This window comes from Amphiprion ocellaris, chromosome 22 (genome assembly GCF_022539595.1).
Source record: "Amphiprion ocellaris isolate individual 3 ecotype Okinawa chromosome 22, ASM2253959v1, whole genome shotgun sequence".
NCBI classification, from domain to species: Eukaryota; Metazoa; Chordata; class Actinopteri; family Pomacentridae; genus Amphiprion; species Amphiprion ocellaris.
Window position 1 is genome coordinate 26,023,880 of NC_072787.1, and position 22,866 is coordinate 26,046,745.

Consider the following 22,866-nt stretch of genomic DNA (forward strand, 5'->3'; position numbering starts at 1 on the left):
TTCAGGGTTCTTGTACCTGCAAGATTGAAACTTTAATCACATAAAACAGTCAAAGGAAAACACACAATGGAAAAAGCAATTAAAAACAGGTTCATATTTAGAGAATATTTCGATTGAGTGAGGAGGAAGTTCTATTAAACATCCTATTTTTGGTTTAAAAGTGACCCTGAGCACAAAACAAACAAGTCTGTAGATTTAAAGCCACAACAAGCAGCAGCAGAAGAGCTTTAAACAACAAAAATAAGAACAGAATGTGTCATCTATTATACTGCAACTTGTGGTGAAAAGGCAGTAACATCGTTCTAAATGCACACAGAAGCCACACGTCTGTCGTCATCATGTAAATGAAACACTCTTCTTTAACTTAACTGAAGCATCACTGCACTCCGAATTTAACACGTGCCATCAAGGTTGAGTTCCCAGCAGCGTTTCTGATGCTCACCTCTGCTCTGACGATTTACTGGAAAGGTTGGTGTCAAAAGAAGAACAGCAGAGGAAGACAAAATTCAAGAAAAGACTCTGAACGTGAAAGAAGAAGATAAAAACATCTGACTCTTGATCGTTATCTGTCATGGTGGCACAGTTTTAACTGATCTTATGTGTGAAAACTCATTTTACCACGAAACTGTATATTTTTCTGAGTCATTATTGCTGCATGTTCGTCCTAAAGTCGTCACGTGAGTCGATGCAGGAGCAAAATTCAAAGTATTTCTTTGCAGAGTCAAATATTCTTGACTGAATTGGTTTAAATCAACAATACAGTTTGATAAAAAGCACATTATATAGCAATTAGGAGTTCAACACTCATTAGGTGAATAAATCCGCTAAAAGATTTGATTTAAAGTGGTAACAAAATCAAAAAACTGTCAGATATTGCAAGTAAATGGAAACTGCTCTTTCCAACCAGTGGAAATAAATCAAAATAAATCAGCACAGGCGGAAATTTTGGAGAAGAAAAGTGACTTTCCTGAAGTCAGTGTTGGTTTACTGCATCCAGCGGAGCAAAAACCACTTTAAAAATCAGACAAATCTTTATTTCTGTAAGCAACATAGTCAAATAGACTTGTTTGTTCTCTCAGTAACATAAAGAAACAACTTGCAATCATGATTATGCGACTCATTTAAGATTAATGCTTGTATCTTCTTAATCTTACAACAATTAGCATCCTTTTTTCATTCTTTATAATGTCAATTACAAGCTCGTGTAACCACTGCGTCTGTTTTGGAAAATTCTAATAGATTCTGAATCACATAACCATTTTAATAACCATTTTCACCATAAACGGAAGCAGAAAAGGAACAAACTGGTGCATAAAAAGTCTCCAGAATATGGGAAATTATGTGTTTGACGCTCAAAACGCTCAAACCCTCCAGCTGTATGTACTTCCCCCTAAATATCTAAAATAAACCAACATGCTGATAGTAATACCAGCAGTTTTGCAGGTGTTGTTGGCTCCAAAGGTAGAAAAAAGGATCCCCAGAGTTATCACAGTTCATCCTCAGGGGAACACGAATGTTTGAATATTGAAAAATCCATCCAACGATCGTCAATGTGAACTTCCCTATTAGGAAGTCGAGAATGTTCATCTGAGCCGTTGGAATGATTCAGTTCTGGACCGACGACTACAAAAACAGGGAAAAAAGTGGAAGAAATACAAAAAGACGGGGAGTGCTGCCCATATGATGTATAAAAACAGCTTCGTCCTGATTGAGATCCCGTCTGTGAGTTTATTTAATCCTCTAAAATGTCTTTGGTTCTTGATGTGTTCGATGTCGAATGTCAGAGTTGATCAGGAAGAACTTCAACGTAGTCGGAGGAGCTCGGACAATCTGCAGGAAAAAGGAGGGAAAATGTCAAAAGGACCAGAAGTCAAACTGGACGCTGAGAAAGAAACATGACGTACTCTCGTAGTCGGGCTCTTCCTCTTCAGCTGGACGACTCGGTTTCCTCTGAGACTCTGGTTGGGGTGGACTTCGGGGCTGAATCAACAAGGCCGTCTTCCTTTTGACCGAGTGGCGCAGATGGATGGCCAAACCCTGGTTCTTCCTCTTATAGTGACGGATCAGATCGTCCAGAGTCTTAAAGAATGTCTCCTCCACACCTCCGGCCGTCTGCAGGAACACCAGAAAATAAAGGCAAGGCAGTGGAAGGACTGTTTTGCTAATATCTATAGTTCACTGGGGGGTTCTATTTAGCAGTGTTTGAACAATCTAACATTTACACCATTGTTCAAAACTTTGGGGTCACCCAGACAATTCCATGTTTTCCATGAAAACTCCCACTTTTATCCATGTGCTAACATAACTGCACAAGGGTTTTCTAATCATCAATGAGCCTTTCAACACCATTAGCTAACACAATGTAGCATTAGAACACAGGAGTGATGGTTGCTGGAAATGTTCCTCTGTACCTCTATGGAGATATTCCATTAAAAATCAGCTGTTTCCAGCTAGAATAGTCATTTACCACATTAACAATGTCTAGACTGGATTTATCATTCATTTAATGTAATCTTCATTGAATAAAAAATGCTTTTCTTTCAAAAATAATGACATTTCTGAGTGACCCCAAACTTTTGAATGGTAGTGTATACAATAGACAGTCAAGCAAGAGTGTGGTTGTTTTTGCTTTAAACATTATTTAAGCAATTAAACAATTAGTATAATGCAAACAGAAGTAGGGAAAAAAACAACAACATGGTAAATGGCTAAAAGGAGGAGAAAAATTAGGCGAAAAGAGCAAAATAATAAGTGTTAAACCTCACGGAACCATTTCTAAAGCATTGTGAATGACTGCAAAGAAATCCTGGAGTTACTCAACTAGTTAATTTAGGGAAAAAAACTAAAGGATAAAAATACCCTACTGTCTTTCTCAGAGCCCAACATAAGGTCTTAAACTTGTCTTGTTTCATTCAACCACCAGAACAGACTAAAAGTTATTCCATTTATAAAGACATAAAACTGAGAAAAATGGCTTAATTCCTCAATGAAAGTAGCCAATGAGTGAATTTTTTTTTTGTTTACCAAAAGTGGCAAACATCCTTTTGGCACTACAGGTAACGAGACGAATCTCTGGAGCATCAAGAAATTTGTGATTTTGTTGGTAAAATTTTAGAAAAGAAGAAAAAAAATGGCAATTTTTCTTTCTCAAAGCCCAACATGACATCTTCAAACCATCTTGTTTTGTCCAACCAACAGAACAATCTTAATGTTATTCCATTTATAAAGACGTAAAACTGAGAAAAACAGTATAACTCCACAATGAAACAAGCCAATGTGTGTTTTTTTTTTTTTTTTTAAAGAATTAAATAATTAATAAAACAGGAGTAGAAGAAGGGGAAAAACTACTCTGTGGAAAAACAGTAAAAGAAGCTCCAAAAAATGCACAAAAAGACCAAACCCAAAAGTGGTAAACCTCCTTTTGGCACTATGGGAAACATGATAAATCTCTAGAACATCTAAGAATTAGTGATTTTGTTGGTAAAATGTTAGAAAAGAAGAAAGACAGGTCCATTTTTCTCTCAAAGCCCAACATGTCTTCAAACCATTTTGTTTTATCCGAACAACAGAACAAACTCAAAGATATTCCTTTCAAACAGAGGTAAAATTGAGAAAAATGGCAAATATTCAGAATGAAGCAATCAAATGGTTGTCTTTCTTTGTCTTTAAACATTACCCAGAGAATTAAAAAATCAACACAAGAGACGTAGAAGAAGGAGAAAAACAGCAATATGGAAAGATGGTAAAAGAAGCTGCAGGAAAAATGTGCAAAAAGGCCAAAATCAAAAGTGTAAAAGTTCACGATGACGCTACAGGAAATGTGATTAATTTCTGGAACATCACGAATGTTCGTGCAAAATTTCATCAGTTAGTCATTTTGTCTGGAAAATGTCAGAAAAGAAGAAAAAAAATCTGCCCTTTTGTCTATCACAGAGCCCAATGTGACGCCTACAGACTGTCCTGATATTCAGTTTATGAAGATTTTAATCTGAGAAAAACAGCACATCCACAACATACAATGTTTTTTTTGATTTAAATATTAGTAAAGCAGTTAAATAACTAATAAGACATGTAGAAGGAGAAACTCAAACACAGGTGGAGGAAAATCCAGAAAAAAAGACCAAAATCAAAAATGAAACCAAATGATGGACATTTGTCTGTCTCATAAACCACCTTGACGTTTTCAAACTGTCTTGTTTTGTGCAATAAATAGATAAAAAAGAAAAAAATGTGGAAAAGGCAAATAAACATACCCAAATAAAGAATATAATGAGCTATAAACAGATCCTACAATGATATTTATTTGGAGTTGAAAGTTAAAACTTGATGCAAACATGTAAGAAAATGAAAAATGCCATGTCTGCAGGCAGCAACATGAGCATGAAAAGAGGTTTTAAAGATTTAAATGAGCTGCTGAATACGGATCCTGCAGGAACTTTCAGTCTCCAGCCGCCTCACACCGATGTGATATTTGATTTTAACATCATCACTGAGCTGTTCCGGCTTTGTGGGCGGCTGTTTGTACGTCGGCACACGTTTAGCCTTTACTACGGTTGAACAGATGCTTTCAAAGAGGCTGGAAAAATGAATGAGTGGCTTGAAAAAGTCATCCCCAGAAAAATCAGCTTGTTATTGTCGAGGTGTTGTTCTGTCTGAACCGACGTCACAGGAGTTTCCTGTGTCACGGGGGTGAAGCGATGACTACTGAGTTTCCATCTAATAACATCCACACTGCTCTGGTCTGTGGTTAATATTGGGGTTTGGGCAGATGTTTGAGGACAGACAAACACTTCAGTCAGTAATAGTTGGATTAAATGGGTCATAGAATTGAGCTAAAAATCAATCAGTTCTTCACATCTGACCTCCTCAGAATCAGCTGATTCTTTATTCACAGTAACTTTAGTGTATTTAATGAACTCATGCAAAGTTTTACCTCCATACTATGAATAATTTTTAGCATTACAGGCCCTTAAAGTACAGATTAAAATAACAACCCAAATAAATAACTACCAACAATCAGCTAAACTATTCCGACTGTGCAGCTGAAAATACACTTTTATTTCAAAGTTCATCTAACAACAGGTCACGAACTATAAAAGCAATCAGATTTAACAAGTAAAAGCATTCGACATGGTCAAAAAGTGGACAATTTTCTTAATCAATTATTGCTTATCGAACTAAAATAAACTCAATAAATCTCATTCATTCAACTCATTATTTGCCAACACCACCTTATTATGCAATCAGCATTTCCTTGGTACCAGATTTTATGTTATTCCAAGTTCATTTCTTAATGCTAATATATCTCATAGGTATTATGTCGCTTTAAAGCAGCTTCATTACATCCATGGAACACGATTGAAGTCTGTAAATCCAACTTTATTTGTCAAAATTATCCATTACATTCAGTGTAGATCACAGAAAAGTCCACATTTCCTTCAGATTTTCATTCAAAATACAGCTACAGAATCATCCCTAGTCCTGTATTCAGAACATTTTTTGAAAATATTTACAAGAATTTTCTTGCCAAATTTGGGGGACTTTTTTTAAAAAATAAAACTTTTAAGGGAAACTTTTAAGGAGTTATTGGAATTTTCTTCAGAAATTTGGGGAATTTTTTTGCTGAATTTTTGGATTTTTTTTTCAGGCAAAGAAACAATATTTTTTGGGTGCCCATAAGTGAAAAAAAATCAACCAATTTTGATTTTTTTTTTGTGAGTGTTATTAATGAAACATTTTTTTACATTTCTTTTTTTCCACCAAAAAATTTTTAAAAATGTCCCAAAAATGTTGAAAATGTGGACATCAGAAGTTTCACTATGAAAATATATATTTTTTCCACATTTTCAAACTTTAAAACGGGTCAGTTTTGACCCGCAGGACGACTAGAGGGTTAAACGGCTCAATACTTCAGAGATGTGCGAGATACAAGACTATATTTACCACCTGAATTTAATTGCTGCGGTTTGGTGGTTTGGAAACAACATCTAGACTTTGATGCTGCAAAATCAAAGTGAGACGTGCACCGACTGGAGGGTCGTGAGTTCGTGTGTTTACGTCGGTGTGTTTTTTACCAGCAGGGTGTAGTGTCCAGTGTGCGTCTGAAGCAGTCTGTAGGTGTAAACCATCTTCTGTTTGCTGCAAAGACAGATAAAAGATGCACAGTGTTGACATGAAGTCTGCACAATCATGACCACAGGCAATGAGAGGAAGTGTTTCTGGTAATGGACGGCTCCACTTCTGTGTATCTTCATGGCAAAAAAATGTTCTGCTTTTGGTTTGTTGCACTAAAACAAAACACATCAGCGGTTTGAACCCCCTGCAGGAGAAGCATCAGGGTGGCTTCTCTATATTTGAACACTTTGGGGTAATTTTGGCTCTTTTTGGGGTAATCCTGCGTCCTTTTGTGGTGATTTTGCATGTTTTTGCTGCAATTTCACCCATTCTCTGGTAGTTTTGGGCCTCTTCATGGTAAATTTGGCTGTTTTTGTGCTGATTTTCCCTCTGGTAGTTTTGGGCCTCTTCATGGTAAATTTGGCTGTTTTTGTGCTGATTTTCCATGTTTTTGCTGGCATATTTGAATATTTCAGGGTGATTTTGGCTCTTTTTGGGGTAATCCTGCTTCCTTTTGTGGTGATTTTGCATGTTTTTCATGCCAAATTTGAGTTTTTGTCACAATTGCACCTGTTCTGTGGTAGTTTTGGTCCTCTTCATGGTACATTTGGCTGTTTTTGTGGTGATTTTTCCATGCTTTTGCTGGCATATTTGCAAGTTTTTTGTGCTGAATTTGAGTTTTTGTCACAATTGCACTGGTTTTGTGGTGATTTTGGGTGTTTTTCCTGTCATTATTTGAACTCCTTTTACCTGCATGTTTGTACCCTGAAAATACAAAGATCATTATTTTATGTTGTGTCTCGTGTTTAAATACTGTACACATGTCACGGTAAAAATAAAGCAACCAATTGAAGCCTCATTTCAACCACAGCAAACGTTGTGGTGTGTCGGGGAAAGAAACTGTGAATGAGGTAATAAAACACAAGAATAAAAGTCATTTTTGTGATTTCTATCGATGCTTTTTTTTGGTATTACGACATACTGGAAACCATCTGAATCTATAAGTATGATATCTATTTGTAAACAGCAGATATAATACACATTTTAAATCCATAAAGTGCTTCTTTCAGTCGCAAACATCCAAACAGAGCTTCTTACACCCAGAATTAATCAGAATAATTCTGCACTGGACTTATAATGCAGGACGTCTCTGCATTAAAAACTTCTTCATACGCCACACGGATGCTTTATTTGATTTAAAAACACTGATTGGCACATAAAAGCGTTATCTGATGACACTCGAAAAGTCAATTTGAATACATTTTGGTGCATGTTTCTTCTGAAATTTTCTCATAATTCTGGGATTTTCTCCTAATTTTAATCAAAGATAATGCAGAATCTATTAATTATGTTAACCCTATGAAACGCAAATATAGAAAAAAAACTGAGTAAAAATAAAAATGTTTATCGAGATATAAATAATAAAAAATAACAATTAAAAAATTTAAAAATACTCTCTATATGTATATATAATCTGTAAAACCCAAATATGGAAAAAAAATGAACAAAAATAATATGTTTACTTAGATATAAATAATAACAAATATTAATAATTTAAAAAAATAAAACGTATTTTTGCAACAGTGGGTTTTTACGGGGTTAATTCTAAACACACTATATACACCAATAATTAGATTTATTCTAATATTAACCCCTGAATTTACAATTCTGCTTGTTCGTTCAACCTCAAGCGGCTTTGAGGTTGTTAAATTCACCTCATTAATCAGTGACTGGCACTGTTTCAGCTTTTTGAACAAGGTTTGGACACATCGGTGGGACGCTGCTTGCTACGAGGTTAATTTTAAGTACTTTAAAAAGCACCAGTGTTAGAAATAAGACGACATCAGGGGTGTTTCTTAGTGATAAAATGTGTCTAAAGCTTTAACTAAATAGAGATAAAAGGAAGTCCGGCAGTATCAGATCCTTGCTGTGGTGCAGAATACTCACTAGACACAGAGACACATGGCTCCCTGGATGGTCTCGCTGTCTCGGATCAGGTAAGCTCCATCCTTGTTCTTCTTTCCCAGCAGGTCCTCGCACTCCTTCCTGGTGAGGGCGCCGTGGTAACACACTGGCATCGCTGCTGCCATGGCGAAAGGACGACTGACGGGCAACGCACAGTCATCCACCGAGTCGGACTTTGTTGACTTCTGCTTTCTCAAAACAGCCCGACTTCCAAGAACAGCAGCTCTGAGCTCCGCTTGGCGCTGCCTGCAGGTGCCATAGAGGCCAAGAGCTTCTGCTTTCTGGACGGCAGAATGAAAGAGTGGAGCAGAGAGAGGTCAGGTCTGAGTGCATGGAGGGAGTCAGCAGATCGTACACTGAGGAGTCACATAAAAACCACTGAGCTGGCCCGATACTTTCACAGGAAGTGTGTGTTCTGCTGCGAGGGCGAGAGAGAAAATGGAAAGTGAAAGATTGTGATCTCTTGAAAATTACAGATCGCTTTAATAGCAACGGAAATATTCTCAGCATTATATTAGTATTTATAGCTGTTTCTGTCACATATTTCCTCACTGTGGGTTAATTTTCCTCTGCGTCTCTATGGAAACAGAGCAACCATGACTAAGGGAGAAAACTCAGAAATGTTTTTCGGGCAGTATGACACAGTTATAATGCAACAAATCAGAAACAACCATAAGGCGAACTTCTTTGATTATTCACCCCCCTCCCATAAAAAAGAAATAACATATTATGTATTTTTCAAAGGGTCTCTAAGTGTCATCAGTAGGGGTGTACCTACGATAGTATTAGTACTATTAATCAGGGCTGCAGTGGTCCTCCAAAAATGACTCCAGTGACAGTGTATTTTCACAAATCTAGCCTTGAAAGACAGGCGGCAGCTGCTTCACACTTTGCACAGAGGAAATCAGTTTGTGTGAAGCTCAATGTGAAGAACATCAACCTCTATGGACGACGTCTAAAGAAAACACTCTTTCATTCTCTTCAGCACCAAAACACAAGATGGAACTTTTCTAAACAACGTGAAAAGAATCCTGGTGAATGCTGGGAGAACATTCTTTGGTCAGATGATAAATTTGTTGGGCTCAGATGTAGTCCAGCATGTTTGGCATGAATCAAGCCAGGACTATCACAGTGAATGCATCGTCCTGACAGTGAAGCATGGAGGTGGGAGTGTGAGGATTTGGGGTTGCATGATAGTAAAAGCTGCTGGATAGATGACATTTACAGATGCACCATGAATGTCTGCAGATTTTGGCATCAAAATACTGACTGACAAGATGACTTCCAGTCTGCAGAAGACTGCAGAAGAGGAATATTGCAGCATGATAACGATTCCAAGACAGAGCAACACAACCCTTACAGGAAAGAGCAGCTAAAAACAATATCTCTGAAGAATGGCAGAGCTATTCCCCAGAACCTAGTGGACACTGCCATCCGCCTTGCTGAACAGGATTGAGTCTGTTGTCAAAAAAAGGTGGAGATGGGAAGTATTGAAAAACAAACAGATTTGAATCCCAGTAATGAAAGGGGTTGCTCATTTTTGTTGCAATTAATTCCTACTATAGGGTGCAATTTTAATAAACTGTGAATAAAAGTGAATATTCTGCTGTTCAACCTTGAAGTAATGCAGTCACTGTAATGTAATGACCGCTGAATCGTTTGATATGCAGCTGGTAACACTCAGGGATGTTGTATACTGTAGATGCCCCTCACATTATTACTTATCCATCATATATAATCCTAGATAAAAGTTATGAATACAAATAAATGCATACAAAGTGAATTTTAAAAAAAGACAAAAACTTTTTGAAATATTAACAACTAATTGGATTTATCTTTTGAGTGCCACTAGCATAGACACTACTAATAAAAACAGACTTTGTTGTTTATTTGTAGATTTATTAAAGTTCGTTAACTGACGAGGGGCGGGTCCTTGTTGCTAGGCAACTAGACGCGGAAGTTAGAGGGCGGACCGAACAACACGGAGCTAATCCTTTTCGTTTCTAATGAAAACACGCAGAAAACAATCGGTTATTGTTAAGTACAGCTACACAAACTAACAGATATTTATTTTTTAGCTCTTACCTGCAGGAGAATGCCCGGTTTTAACAGGGTTGGAGTTCTTTGTGCGGATGAATTTGATGCTGAAAGCGGTAAGAAAATCGCGTCAGGTCAGTGGAACAAGCTAGTAGCATCGACTCTTACAGTGATTTAGCTAAAAGTCCGAGGTGGATTTCAGTTATTTTAGACTGCAGGACTGTTGTTTGCCCCGCTTTGTGCTTGTGTTGGGGGCAGATGGAGGACGGAGGAGCAACGGGGCGGTGGAGGTTTTCGGGGCGGTGCTCACGCTGCTGTCGGCGGCCTTCATCCTCCTCACCTTCCCCCTGACAGCCTGGATGTGTGCGAAGGTGACAGAAAACATGACACTTTATTAGACTTAGTTTAAACATAAATCCTCACGTGTGTTTCTGCAGATAAAATACAACATTTACTGCACTGAGAGGATAAATATAACATGATAAGATCGTTTCAGGACCCCCCCCCCCCAAAAAAAAAAAAAAAATATGTTAAAAAGTCTTTGGTTTAAGCTTCTCAGATGTGTAGATTTGCTGCTTTTTTATGTTAATGTCATTTAAATATATATATATTCTTTACATGTCATACGTACAGTTTTCTGATGATAAATGTTTCAGTGTCTTGACTTACAGCATTTGTTTTTACTTCATCTTCTCAGACTGTATTTATTGACATTGTTATGTTCTTAAATCAAATAGATAAACTTCTGAAGTGGGAAGGCGTTTACAAAATCATAGATTCTGGTGTAGATGTTGTATTATTTTTTAAAAGCATACTTGGAGACAAACTTTACCAGATTAATCTATCAAAATTGTTGGCAAATGACCACATAGATGTTGTTTTGAGTTTCGCAGGTGGTTCAGGAGTACGAGAGCGTCGTGATCTTCAGACTGGGCCGAGTAGTTAAAGGACGAGCCAAAGGACCTGGTACCGAACCCAAACACACATTTATGTCCGACAACAACAACAATATAAACACTGAAACTATGATTTAATAATAATCAGTGTAAATGTTCAATATCAGCTCTGATCTTCATGTTAGCAGCGGAAATAAAATCAGTTTTTTACTCTGAAGTTACAGGTAAAGTTCAAAATTGTATCAGTGATTCAAAAAGAGAACAAACACAGAACATATTCAGTATTTATTTGACAAATTCAGCTTGTGAGATCATTTTTAAGTGTAATTCTGTAACTTTAACAGTGAATTGATGATAAAAGAAGTTATTTTTTTCTGTTTGTAGTCCAGGTTATATGTATATTAAGTACACATAAATGCTTGTCTAGGCTGTTCAGGATATTTCAGATTTATTTACACATTCATACAGTTAGATTTACATGTTTAAAAGCTGGAATAAATGTCACCTGAGTGCTCCTCTGCAGGTCTGCTGTGGTTCATCCCCTGGCTGGACGTCATCCGTAAAGTCGACCTGAGGACCGTTTCCTTCAACGTCCGGCCACAAGAGGTCAGCAGCAGCTCAATGAGTCTCCACACCCTCAAGTCTAGTAGTTGTTATCCTGTGAGACGGGAGCTAAAATGTCACATTTAATTAATAATATTTTATATTCTTGGGATGTTGAACCTCTCAGCAGACAGTTAAGTTGAGCAGTTTGTTTTTTTCACCAGCAAAATGGCAGCAAGAAGTTGTCTTTGAGCCAAATTTAGTACAAAACACGCTGATCTGATATTAATTTCACTCCTTTAACACATCCAGAATCCAGAACTCTCACTTTATTTATTATATCTGTGTCTGTGCAACCTAAAGATAGTACTTTGGGCTCTTAAAACTTGTGATTGGATTTGATAACCACTGTTTTCAGTGTTTTATAGACTAAAAAAATGTTTTATTAGAGAAAATAGTCATTAGATTAAACTGTAATTATGATAAACTTTAGTTTGAGTAGTACTAAAGTTTGTAATTTAGTACTATAACTCTGATTAATTCAGTAATTTAGTAATAAAACTGATCAATTTAGTAATTTTGTAGTAAAACTCAGATTAATTTAGTCATTTTGCTGTAAAACTGATGAGTTTAGTCAATTTGTACTCAAACTCTGATTAATTTCATAATTTTTCCCAAAACTCTGATTAATTTCATAATTTTGTTGTAAAACTCTGATTAATTTAATAATTTTGCTGTAAAAGTCTGATTAATTTAGTAATTTTTTACTAAAACTCTAATTTACTTTTTTCTCCTAAAACTGAGATTAATTTTGTACCAAAACTTTCTCATAGTTTATGATCATGAAGATTAAAAATAAGTGATTTTTGTTGACGTCATGATTTTAGTGTAGTTAGTTGAATTCAATTAACCTTTTTTTTCTATTTTCAAACACACAACCAATAATAAAGACAATAATACTCAATATTAATTTTACTAATTCAAATCAGTTCATTTTTTTGTGTAATTCTTGTTTGACTGTGAATTGATAATAAAAAAAAATAGATGTCTGTTTTTCATCCATACTGTATTCATTTAAGTTGTAGAAACATTTTCTCTATTTTCCACTGAGGTGTGAGTATCTTACCTTCATATATATCACCTCTGCATCTTCTCAGATCCTGACAGCAGATGGAGTTCCTCTAATGGTGGACGCCATCGTGTTTTACCGCGTGGTCGACCCGTTGCTCTGGGTGATGCAGGTTCAGAATGGCTACCAGGCAACGGTGAAGCTGGCCCAGACGACGCTGAGGGCGACGCTGGGAGCAAACACTCTGATGGACGTGTTGACACACCGGCCAGGCATCGCTAAGAGGATGGAGGTGACTGAAGTCAGACTCTGCATTAATACTGCAGTGGTTAGCTGCTGAGTGGATCCTACATTAAACCATCTTTCAATCACCTGAAAAGTAATTCAACACTCATAACTTAGTGCTGTTTTTTTTTTTTTAGCTTTTTCCTGAATCTTCGAAAATAATTTTGTCCACCTGGATCAAAAAAATTAAGTTAAGCATGGTGGTGGCAGTATCATGAAGTTAAGCATGGTGGTGGCAGCATCATGATGTGAAGCATGGTGGTGGAGGCATCATGATGTGAAGCATGGTGGTGGCAGCATCATGATGTGAAGCATGGTGGTGGCAGCATCATGAAGTGAAGCATGGTGGTGGCAGCATCATGAAGTGAAGCATGGTGGTGGCAGCATCATGATGTGAAGCATGGTGGTGGAGCATCATGAAGTGAAGCATGGTGGTGGCAGCATCATGAAGTGAAGCATGGTGGTGGCAGCATCATGAAGTGAAGCATGGTGGTGGCAGCATCATGATGTGAAGCATGGTGGTGGCAGCATCATGATGTGAAGCATGGTGGTGGCAGCATCATGAAGTGAAGCATGGTGGTGGAGGCATCATGATGTGAAGCACGGTGGTGGAGGCATCATGATGTGAAGCATGGTGGTGGAGGCATCATGATGTGAAGCATGGTGGTGGCAGCATCATGATGTGAAGCATGGTGGTGGAGGCATCATGATGTGAAGCATGGTGGTGGCAGCATCATGATGTGAAGCATGGTGGTGGCAGCATCATGATGTGAAGCATGGTGGTGGCAGCATCATGATGTGAAGCATGGTGGTGGAGGCATTATGAAGCAAAGTAAAGTCTCGGTGCCTGTAATATAATGTGAATTTCATAATTACGGCCTGATTAGGAAACTATGGATTTAGGGGCCCACTGAAAGACTCGAGCACATCTATTTTGAAATATCTTTATAAAGTTTAGAGTTTCCATAACTTTAATAGGACAAACAGAAGAAAAAAAGAGGTTTTGTGTTAAAATGTGACTAATTATACTCATCGAACAGATGAAATTGATAATAAAGGTCTTCCTATGACTCAAATAAAGACCTGCTACCTTGCGGTAAATAGAGGCCCTGGTCAACATTTGCGGGAATACAGTCGATAAGTGTTCCTGAATTTCACTTCAAGGTTTCACTTCCTGCTTTCATCTTTGTTTGGAGAAGAGTTACACCTTGAAAACAGCAGATATAATATTTCCCGATACAGACTGAGGCTCTTGAGAATTACAAACAGTGGAATAATCATTGTGTTATTCCAGAGTAAACAGATTTTGACAATGGAATGTAGGAATGAAACATCAGCAAGAGGGTTTATGTGAAACATGTGAAGCCTCAACTTTTTACTTGTGTTTGAAGCAACACTTTCATGTTAGTAGTAGATCCTTGTTGGAACCTGTTGTTCCTGCTTTGTCCTGCAGGAGGTGCTGTACAGGGTGTCCAGACTGTGGGGCGTCCGGGTGGAGCAGGTGGAGCTCAAAGACCTGACGCTGCCCGTTAGACTGCAACGCTGCATGGCTGCAGAGGCTGAAGCTGCCAGGACAGCCAGAGCAAAGGTACCAGAATATTCACAAACACTGCTGGGTTTCCGTCACTTCAGAGGACGTGACACCATCCTATATTCATTATATGGAATCTTAAAATGTGTAATTGTTCTTTTATTTAAACAGGTAGCCTTACTGAGAATCAATAAATAAACATATTGCATTTCTGCATCCTTCTTATTGTTATGTAGCTGGTCGTGGACCTAAAGCTCCAGTAGTGTGATCTGAATCAGAACTGTAGTGCAGAGAGATTAAAGTGTACTGGATGGAGAAAACCTGTATCCCTTATATGCATGTCAGAAAATGTATAGTTGGTTAGCTGTAGTACCTGGCTGTTCCACCATCTGTTTAATACAGAAAGCAGAGAGCATTATGGGGGTTTAGCGAGCCATGGGCACCATGACAAGGACTTCTGTGACACCAAATGGACTCCAGTCATTTGTTAAAGACAGCTCAGTCATAGTTGTTGACTAAAACAGCAGTATTAGTAGAGTTCATTTAAGAATCACCTTAACCAACCCTTAACTTAAATCTAAACTTACAAGAATACTTAACTTAAACATAATCTTAAACAATCCTCAACTTTAACTTAACTTGTAACCAACCCTTAACTTAAACCTAATGTTAACCAATCCTTAACTGTAGCTTCACCCTACCCAACCCTTAACTTAATCCTAACTTTAACCAACGCTTAACCTCAATCTAACCTTAAAAAATCCTTAACTTAAACCTAAACTTAACCAACCCTTAACTTTAACTTATCCTCAGCCAACTCTTAACTTAAACTTAATTAACCCTTAACTAAAGCCTAACCTTAACTAAACCTTAACTCAAACTAAACCTGAACCAACCCTTAACTTAACTACCCTTAACTTAAACCTAACCTCACCCAATCCTCAACTTAAGCCTAACCTTAACCAAGCCTTAACTTTAACTTATCCTCAACCTTAAACAAAGTTATGTTCTCGAAACATAATCAGCATGCGCACACACACGCACGCACGCACACACACAGTGTCAATCTGTCGGTCAGGTGCTTCCTGTCAGATTTGTGTTTCAGTGAGTGTGTCTGAGCTGCTGCCATCTGCTTCGTTTAATCGCTGCCAGTTTACAGACACAACAAACCCTGAGCTCTCTGAGGTTCATCTCTGAGGTTTATCAGTAGCTGAATGTAGTGAAGCTGGACTGATAGGGTGGTTTCATCAGGCAGCAGTGGAAGCTTTTAGAGAAACTTTAGGTTTTCATTAGGAAGCAGTGGAAGTGAGCAGCTTCATAAAATAGACTATTATTAATATATATTTTTTTCCATTTACACAATGTTCTATGTTTTGTTTATTTCAATGTTTTAATTGTTTTATCAATATTTATTCTTTCTTCACACTGTTTTTATTTGTTAAATTTTACATATTTTATACAGTTTAATTTACTTTATTTCATGAATTATTATATTTAATTTTTTTCATTTGTTGAAATTTTTTCTAATTTTTTATAGTATTTTGTATTTGATCTACATTAATTTTATTTTTAAAAAAATATTAGTTTTTTAAACCTTTATTAATTGTTATATCTCTATCTTATTTTATACATAGTTTAGTTATATTTTATGTTATTTAATAAGTAAATATATTCTTTGTTTTAATTATTTGTATTTTATCTTGTCTTTGATTTGGCCAAATTTATATTCAAAAATATAAATTATTTTATAGATTTTTACAGTTTTATTTACTTTATTTTTGTAGTTTATTGTGTCTTTAACTAAGTTAGAATTTATTTAATAAACAATTATATGTACATTTATTTTTGTTTTAATTATTTATTTTTTGGTAGTTGTAATTTAGTAATTTTTTGTATTTTGTCTTTTTCTTTAATCTAGTTTTATATAACCTTACTTTATAAATTATTCTACGTTTATTGGTTTTATTTATGTTTTTATATTTTGTTAAATCAAGTATATTTTACTATATTTTATCAAGAATCTTCATTGGCATTATGTTTCCACACAGCGAAATTTCGATTGGTGACTAAATAAAATTAAATAAAATTTAAAACATCCTCAAAAATATAAATATGTAAACAGACTTAGTGCACATAAAGTATTATATACATTTTTTATTGATTTGTGTTATTGTTTTAGATTTTTTCTTTTCTTCCATTTAGTATTTTAACAAATTCTACAAATTATTATATTTTCATGTTTTATATTGGTTTAATTATTTCTCAATTTTAATTACAAATCTTTTTTCTATTTTATCTTGTTTTTAGTTTGGTTATAATCTATTTTGTTATATTTTATATATTTATTTTTTCAATAGATTTAATAGTTTCTTATTTTTATCTCCTTTTAAAATGTAATGAAATGTAATTTCCTGTTAAAATAAAACAGTAAACAGATGTTGGTGGTTGTTGTCGTCTGGATTTAAATCACAGCTAGAGGTTTCCTGTGATGTGACTTTCTCTGTTCCTGCTGGTGTTTTTAAATCATTTCTGTCTCTTTGTGTTCGAGATGATCGTAGCTGAAGGGGAGGTGAAGGCGTCTTGTGCTTTAATGGAGGCGGCATCGGGACTTTCATCGGTGGCGTTTCACCTCAGATACCTGCAGTCGATGTCCTCCGTCCCCAGTGGAACCTCTGTCGTGGTCTGCTGCCTCCCCATTGAGCTCCTCGACGTCTTCATTTCCCAGCAGGATTAACTCAACACAAGCTTCTGAGCTGGAAATCTGCAGGGAAAAAAGGTGCAGAGAGATCAAATATGTGAAAGAAACCAAAGGAACAAAGCCGTCTGAGCATTATAGCTTCATTAGCTCCTTAAAATGTTCGTGTTGTTAAGTTCTCTGGCTGTTAAATGAACTTCAAATGTGGTATTATTTGTAAATATGGACTGTAAATGCATATGAAATACTTGAATAAAGTTGATTTTGATTTTAAAATCTTTGTTTAAAGTCTGATGTTAAAGGTCAGTGCTGATTTTTATGGTGTTTTTGAACTTCATTTCTCACCAACAGCCTCTATTCCAAACAGCGAGTCAAAAAAAAATGCTAAATATGTAACTCTAATTCACAGAGAAGACTTTTTAGGGATTTAAACAACTACCAAAGACTGGCGGTTTCTAAAATATACTGACATTGTACTATTTTAGCCTTGTATTTTACTGGTCATGATTCATCACTAATCCACTTAAATAAAGATACTAGTATGTTTACAGTGCTACCATTGAAGCATGGTGGCGGTATTATCAACTTCCAGAAGATAAATAGTATTTTAGCCATGCATTGCTAGCCTTTCATACCTTCATCATCATGAATCTTACATAAAATTTGACTTTTATTGGTGTATGATTCCTCACTAATCCACTAAAATAAAGATGCAAGTATGTCTACAGCTGCTGCCATTGAAGCATGGTGGCGGTATTATCAACTTCCAAAAGAACAAAGAAACAAACCTTCTTGATGCCAACAGCCATAAAACCAACCAAAAGAATAAAGCTAGCCATCCCAGATGCCAAAAGCAAGCAGCAGTGGCTACTTTACAGCTGTTTTTTTTTTTTTATTATTTATAGTCTTATTATTGGAAAACTGTTAAATAAAAGCTAAATAAAGTTATTTTTAAGTGTTCTGTTGGTTTTGACCACAAAGTTGGCACCGAAGTGCCGAAGTCGAAAAAGTCTAAAAGTTCAGGTTATTGAAGCCTCTAGTTCTATGTTGTTGGGATTGAGCAGTGTGAAAATATAATAAATAAATATTGTTAAAGTCTGTATTTGACCAATTAAAAGGGGTTTAGATGTTATGATACCAAAGCTTTGACCTTCCGACTCAGATTTGTGGGTTGAAGCTCGTCGTTTTGTAGCTCATGGTGTCACAGAGCGGACACGTGTTGGATCATCTCATTATCATTACCTAATACTGCAGTTTACAGACATGAATATGGTGCGGTTCAGCGGTTTAGTTTCCATAATCTCAGCAGCTTTAGCTGAAGACTCTTACAATAGAACGTCTGACCCCTCGAAGCCTCCTGACTGTCCCTAATCCAGCTGCTTTTTATGATTATTTCACTTAAAGAGGTTTTATCATTATTATGAACCTCTGTCTGGAGCATGAAATACTTAACAGAAGTCACTTTACACTTCTGCTTCAACCAATTTTACATTTTCAGTCTCATTACAGGGAAATATTGCACATATTTCTGTTTGAATTTGTGGTGACGTCACACATGACACACAAAGAGATTTTTCATACAAAAATTGACCTTCTAATATGACAAAATCAGAATATTACTCTTATGACAAGACAAGATGTGACAAGACAAGACAAGAAGACAAACAAGACAAGACAAAACAAGACAAGAAGACGAGATTAGACAGACAAGACAAGTGAAGACAAGACAAGAAGACAAGACAAGACAAGGCAAGATGATAAAACAAAACAAGACAAGATAAAACAAGACAAACAAAACAAGAAGACAAGATAAGACAAAATAAGATAAGACAAACAAGACAAGAAGACAAGACAAAATAAGATAAGAGATACAAGACAAGAAGACAAGATAAGACAAACAAGACCAAAACGAGACAAGACCACACCAGACAAAATGAGACAGACAAGACAAGACAAGACACAGAGACAAAACAAGACAGACAAGACAAGACAAATTAAGACAGGACAAGACAAGATAAAATAAGATAAGACAACGCAAACAAGACAAGACGACAAGACAAGAAGACAAGACAAATTAAGACAGGACAAGACAAGAGATGACAAAACCAACAAGACAACAACATAAGACAAGACGACAAGACAAAATAAAATAAGACAAGATAAGACAAAACCAGACAAGATAAGACAAGACAAACAAGACAAGAAGACAAGATAAAATAAAACAAGACAACCCTTTATTAATCCCACAGTGGGGAAATTTGCATCGTTCCAGCAGCAAAGAAAAATAAACCAGGATATACATAAGTACTAATTTTAGGAATAACATTATTGCACAGATTCTGTCATGAATGTAAATATAAAGTATTAATATTGTACAGATTATTATCTAAGTACCTGTGTAGAGCATGTTCTCGTATATGTATAAAACATAATAAATAATATCATTAATGATGCATTAAATCAAATCAAATCTAAATATTCTACAGGTTCTGTGGATTATTTTATGCATAATTATTTCTAAACTTTACCTGATTTATTTGCAAATGTGGAAATCTCAACAAATAAATCTAAATATTCATATTCCTGGGTGAAACAGTAAAAGCTTCTTTAATGAGATCTAGAAAGTGGCTGCACCTCTGGTTGGTTTTCTGTGTTTTATGGTGATTTTTAAAGTGACTAAATACTAATTTCCACCAGATCTACGCCGACGGCTCTGATTGGCCGACAGGGACGACTGCTGACCGGGTTTGGCCTCCAGAGATAAGCTCTTTAACTGGTCAGAACATCGTGACCTTATGAACCGGGAACCTTTGAAAAAAGAAAACTAGGAGTGAAATGGGCTCAAAGAAACACAACAAACGCACAGAAAAGGACAGATGTGCAAGGAACGAGCATAAACAAACCAAAAAGACTGAATTTTTACAAAATTATTGCTCAAATTTTGGCAAATTCAAGGTTACTTGCTTCTATTTTGCATGATTTGTATAAATAAAGACAGAAAACACGATTATTTAAAAAAAACAGATCATGATAAACTTTTGAACTCCTTGTTTTTCATTAATCATATTGAATATAAAGGAAATATCTTCTTGTCTGCTCATAGACTGGATATTTGAGCTGCACAATTAATTGATTAGTCAATTTAATTTGGATATGCATCTTTGAGTAAATAAAAATGTGATTTAATCTTCTTAAATGGGAATAGTTTCTTTTTTCCTCCTTTATGAGAGTAAACTGAATATTTCAGAACAAACTGATGAACATTTTTCACCATTTTCTGACATTTTATACTCCAAACAACTCACCAATTAATTTAAAATCTAATTGAAATCGTAGACATGTCAGATTTTTTCTTCATGCATGATATTAATTTAATCAACTTGAGAAAACCTCTGAAACAGAATCAAGAAAGTAGAATTTCTAGTCTAACTGCACTTAAATAACCCAGTCTAGCTCTTAAAGGATGTCAAATCATAGTTGTATAAACTGCAAAGGGGATTATTTTTCAGGTTTTTGCTTGTGGTGATGATCATAGAGCAAGCAGAATACGAACAAACTTGATCTGATTTTATCACATCTTGAGCAGCTGATTTGACAAAATATTCCAGTTTTCCTTCTCATAACCGACTTTAACCGATAGTTAGTCTCCATGCTGCTCTCTCTGTAAACCGTCCTACAGACTCCTGTTATGTTTTCCCTCCACTGATTGCATGTTTCCAGCGTTCCCTCTGACATTACTGTAAGCCTCGGCCCGGTTTCGCTGCCTTTGAAGAGGCTTGGCTCTCTGCAGAAGCTAAATTACATGTATCAGAGATGCAGGGCAGGATGGGCTGGGTGTGGTGTGGTCGCTGCAGCTATTAATAACCATCACTGGTGTGGCTCCAGATCCTGATGCTGCACTTTAGCCACAGTTCTAGTCCACTAATCAGTGATGAGGAACCGTTTGGGGCCACCTACCAGGAGCTTTCTCTTTTCTGCATCCAGCCTTTACTTTGTAGTGCTCGAATACACACTGTACATGCGGTGTACGACATAAAGTACCCTCTTTAGATGCAAAACAGGCTCTACTTTTTGCAGCTTTACAGTAAAAGCGATTGTAGTCTAAAGACTCCTGGATCTGGAAGGTCCATCCTCTGGTGGATCAGTCCTCCTGGATAGAACTACACCATGAAGACTAAAGAACACTCCAAGAAACTCTGAGAAAAGGTTGTTGAAAAGCATCAGTCAGGACGATACAAGAACATTTCCAAGTTCCTGAAGATCTCCTGGAGTCCAGTTAAATCCATCATTAAGAAATGGAAGAAAGATGGAACATGAATAAATCTGACTAGAGCAGGATGTCCTCAAGAACTGAGAGACTAGAGAGGGAGGCCACCAAGACTCCTATGACTCCTCTGAAGGAGAAAGAGACTAGAGAGGGAGGACACCAAGACTCCTATGACTCCTCTGAAGGAGAAAGAGACTAGAGAGGGAGGACACCAAGACTCTTATGACTCCTCTGAAGGAGTTCCAGCTTCAGCAGCTGAGATGTTAGAGACTGTTCATCCAACAACTGTTGTCTGTTCTTCACCAGTCAAAGCTTCATGGAGACAAAGAGAAAGATTCTGTTGGAAAAAGCTCAAATTAAATAATAATAATAATAATAATAATAATAATAATAATAATAATAATAATAATAATAATAATAATAATAATAATAATAAAAATAATAATAATACCTTTAATTTATAATGCACTTTACATATAAAATCTCAAAGTGCTACAATGCATTTAAAAGAAACACTTTAGAAACGGTAAATATGTTAGAGCTTAAATAAGAATGTCTTCAGCCCTTTCTTAAATGACTCCAGGGACTGTGGGGCCCTCAGGGGTGGTGGTAGTGTGTTCCACAGTTCAGGAGCAGCTGTCTGGAACACTCTGTCGCCCATTGTTCTCAGGTTGGATCTTGGAGTGCACAGAAGGTTGGTATTAGTGGATCGAAGTTGTCTGGAGATGGAGTGAAGGGTTAAGAGTTCTGAAAGGTAGTCGGGGGCATGTCCATGTATACACTGGTAGGCAAGCAGACAGATTTTGTACTGGATGCATTTTGCGATTGGAAGCCAGTGGAGGTTACGGAGGACAGGTGTGATGTGAGCGTGTTTGGGCGTCCTCGTCAGGATCCTAGCGGCGGTGTTTTGCACGTGTTGAAGCTTTAGGAGGCTTTTTGCTGGGATCCCGACGAGGAGGGCATTGCAGTAGTCCAGCCTGGAGGAGACAAAGACATGAACCAGCTTCTCAGCATCGGAGGGGGAGAGAGTGGGACGAAGTTTTGAGATGTTTTTTAGATGAAAAAATTAGATTTTACAGAGATTTTGTATGTGGTGTTCAAATGACAAATGTGGGTCAAAGATGACTCCCAAATTTCTTACAGAGGAAGAGAGAGGAATGGAGAAATCAGAGAGTGAGATAGCAGAGATGGGAGAGGATTTGAGCTGGTGAGGGGTCCCTATGAGAAATCTGGACTAGATTTCACCAGAAGACCTGTGGAGACTCTGAAGACACCTGGAAGAAGGTTCTTTGGTCTGAGGAGACCAGGATGGAGCTTTATGACCTCAGACTAGATGTATTGTTTCACACCAAGCTTAGCACATCATTATGAAGACATCACCTCCACTGGGAAGCATGGTGGTGGCAGCATCATGATGTGAAGCATGGTGGTGGCAGCATCATGGTGGTAGCAGCATCATGATGT

The 22,866-nt window shown here is 36.7% G+C and overlaps 2 protein-coding genes and 1 long non-coding RNA gene across 6 annotated transcripts in view; 1 reads left to right on the forward strand and 2 right to left on the reverse strand.

The window, feature by feature from the left end:
• Positions 1-10,621, reverse strand: si:ch73-264p11.1 (uncharacterized protein LOC100000923 homolog). Its single transcript, XM_023274004.3, has 5 exons — positions 10,165-10,621; positions 8,062-8,360; positions 6,075-6,138; positions 1,905-2,112; positions 1-1,830 (listed from the first exon to the last, which is right to left on the reverse strand). The coding sequence occupies exons 2-5, from the start codon at positions 8,202-8,204 to the stop codon at positions 1,781-1,783; spliced, it is 465 nt and encodes a 154-aa protein (XP_023129772.1). The 5' UTR covers positions 8,205-8,360; positions 10,165-10,621; the 3' UTR covers positions 1-1,780.
• Positions 10,016-17,411, forward strand: zgc:112408 (uncharacterized protein LOC550260 homolog). 3 transcript variants are annotated; one of them, XM_055007140.1, is made up of 7 exons: positions 10,016-10,250; positions 10,375-10,487; positions 11,010-11,082; positions 11,536-11,618; positions 12,713-12,916; positions 14,363-14,497; positions 16,999-17,137. In XM_055007140.1, the coding sequence occupies exons 1-7, from the start codon at positions 10,175-10,177 to the stop codon at positions 17,011-17,013; spliced, it is 699 nt and encodes a 232-aa protein (XP_054863115.1). In that variant the 5' UTR covers positions 10,016-10,174; the 3' UTR covers positions 17,014-17,137. The 3 variants fall into 3 exon arrangements, with proteins under 3 accessions (XP_054863115.1, XP_023129733.1, XP_054863114.1); XM_023273965.3 differs by having other exon boundaries at positions 10,020-10,250; positions 16,989-17,411; XM_055007139.1 differs by having other exon boundaries at positions 10,020-10,232; positions 16,989-17,411.
• LOC118470534 (uncharacterized) overlaps positions 17,079-22,866 on the reverse strand; it is a 15,684-nt gene continuing 9,896 nt past the window's right edge. The window contains exon 8 of one of the 2 annotated variants that reach the window (XR_008600398.1): positions 17,079-17,201. This is a non-coding gene — a long non-coding RNA (uncharacterized LOC118470534). The remainder of the gene's footprint in view (positions 17,202-22,866) is intronic. The other variant, XR_008600399.1, reaches the window with a different exon arrangement.

Coding starts and splice junctions, on each gene's coding strand:
- si:ch73-264p11.1 (XM_023274004.3), bottom strand. CDS start 8,204: ATGGCAGCAGCGATGCCAGTGTGTTACCACGGCGCCCTCACCAGGAAG. Junction 6,139..8,061: donor GCCATGTGTCTCTGTGTCTA/GTGAGTATTCTG, acceptor CTGTCTTTGCAG/CAAACAGAAGATGGTTTACA. Junction 1,831..1,904: donor GGAAGAGCCCGACTACGAGA/GTACGTCATGTT, acceptor TTTTTCCTGCAG/ATTGTCCGAGCTCCTCCGAC.
- zgc:112408 (XM_023273965.3), top strand. CDS start 10,175: ATGCCCGGTTTTAACAGGGTTGGAGTTCTTTGTGCGGATGAATTTGAT. Junction 11,619..12,712: donor TCAACGTCCGGCCACAAGAG/GTCAGCAGCAGC, acceptor GCATCTTCTCAG/ATCCTGACAGCAGATGGAGT. Junction 12,917..14,362: donor GCATCGCTAAGAGGATGGAG/GTGACTGAAGTC, acceptor TTTGTCCTGCAG/GAGGTGCTGTACAGGGTGTC.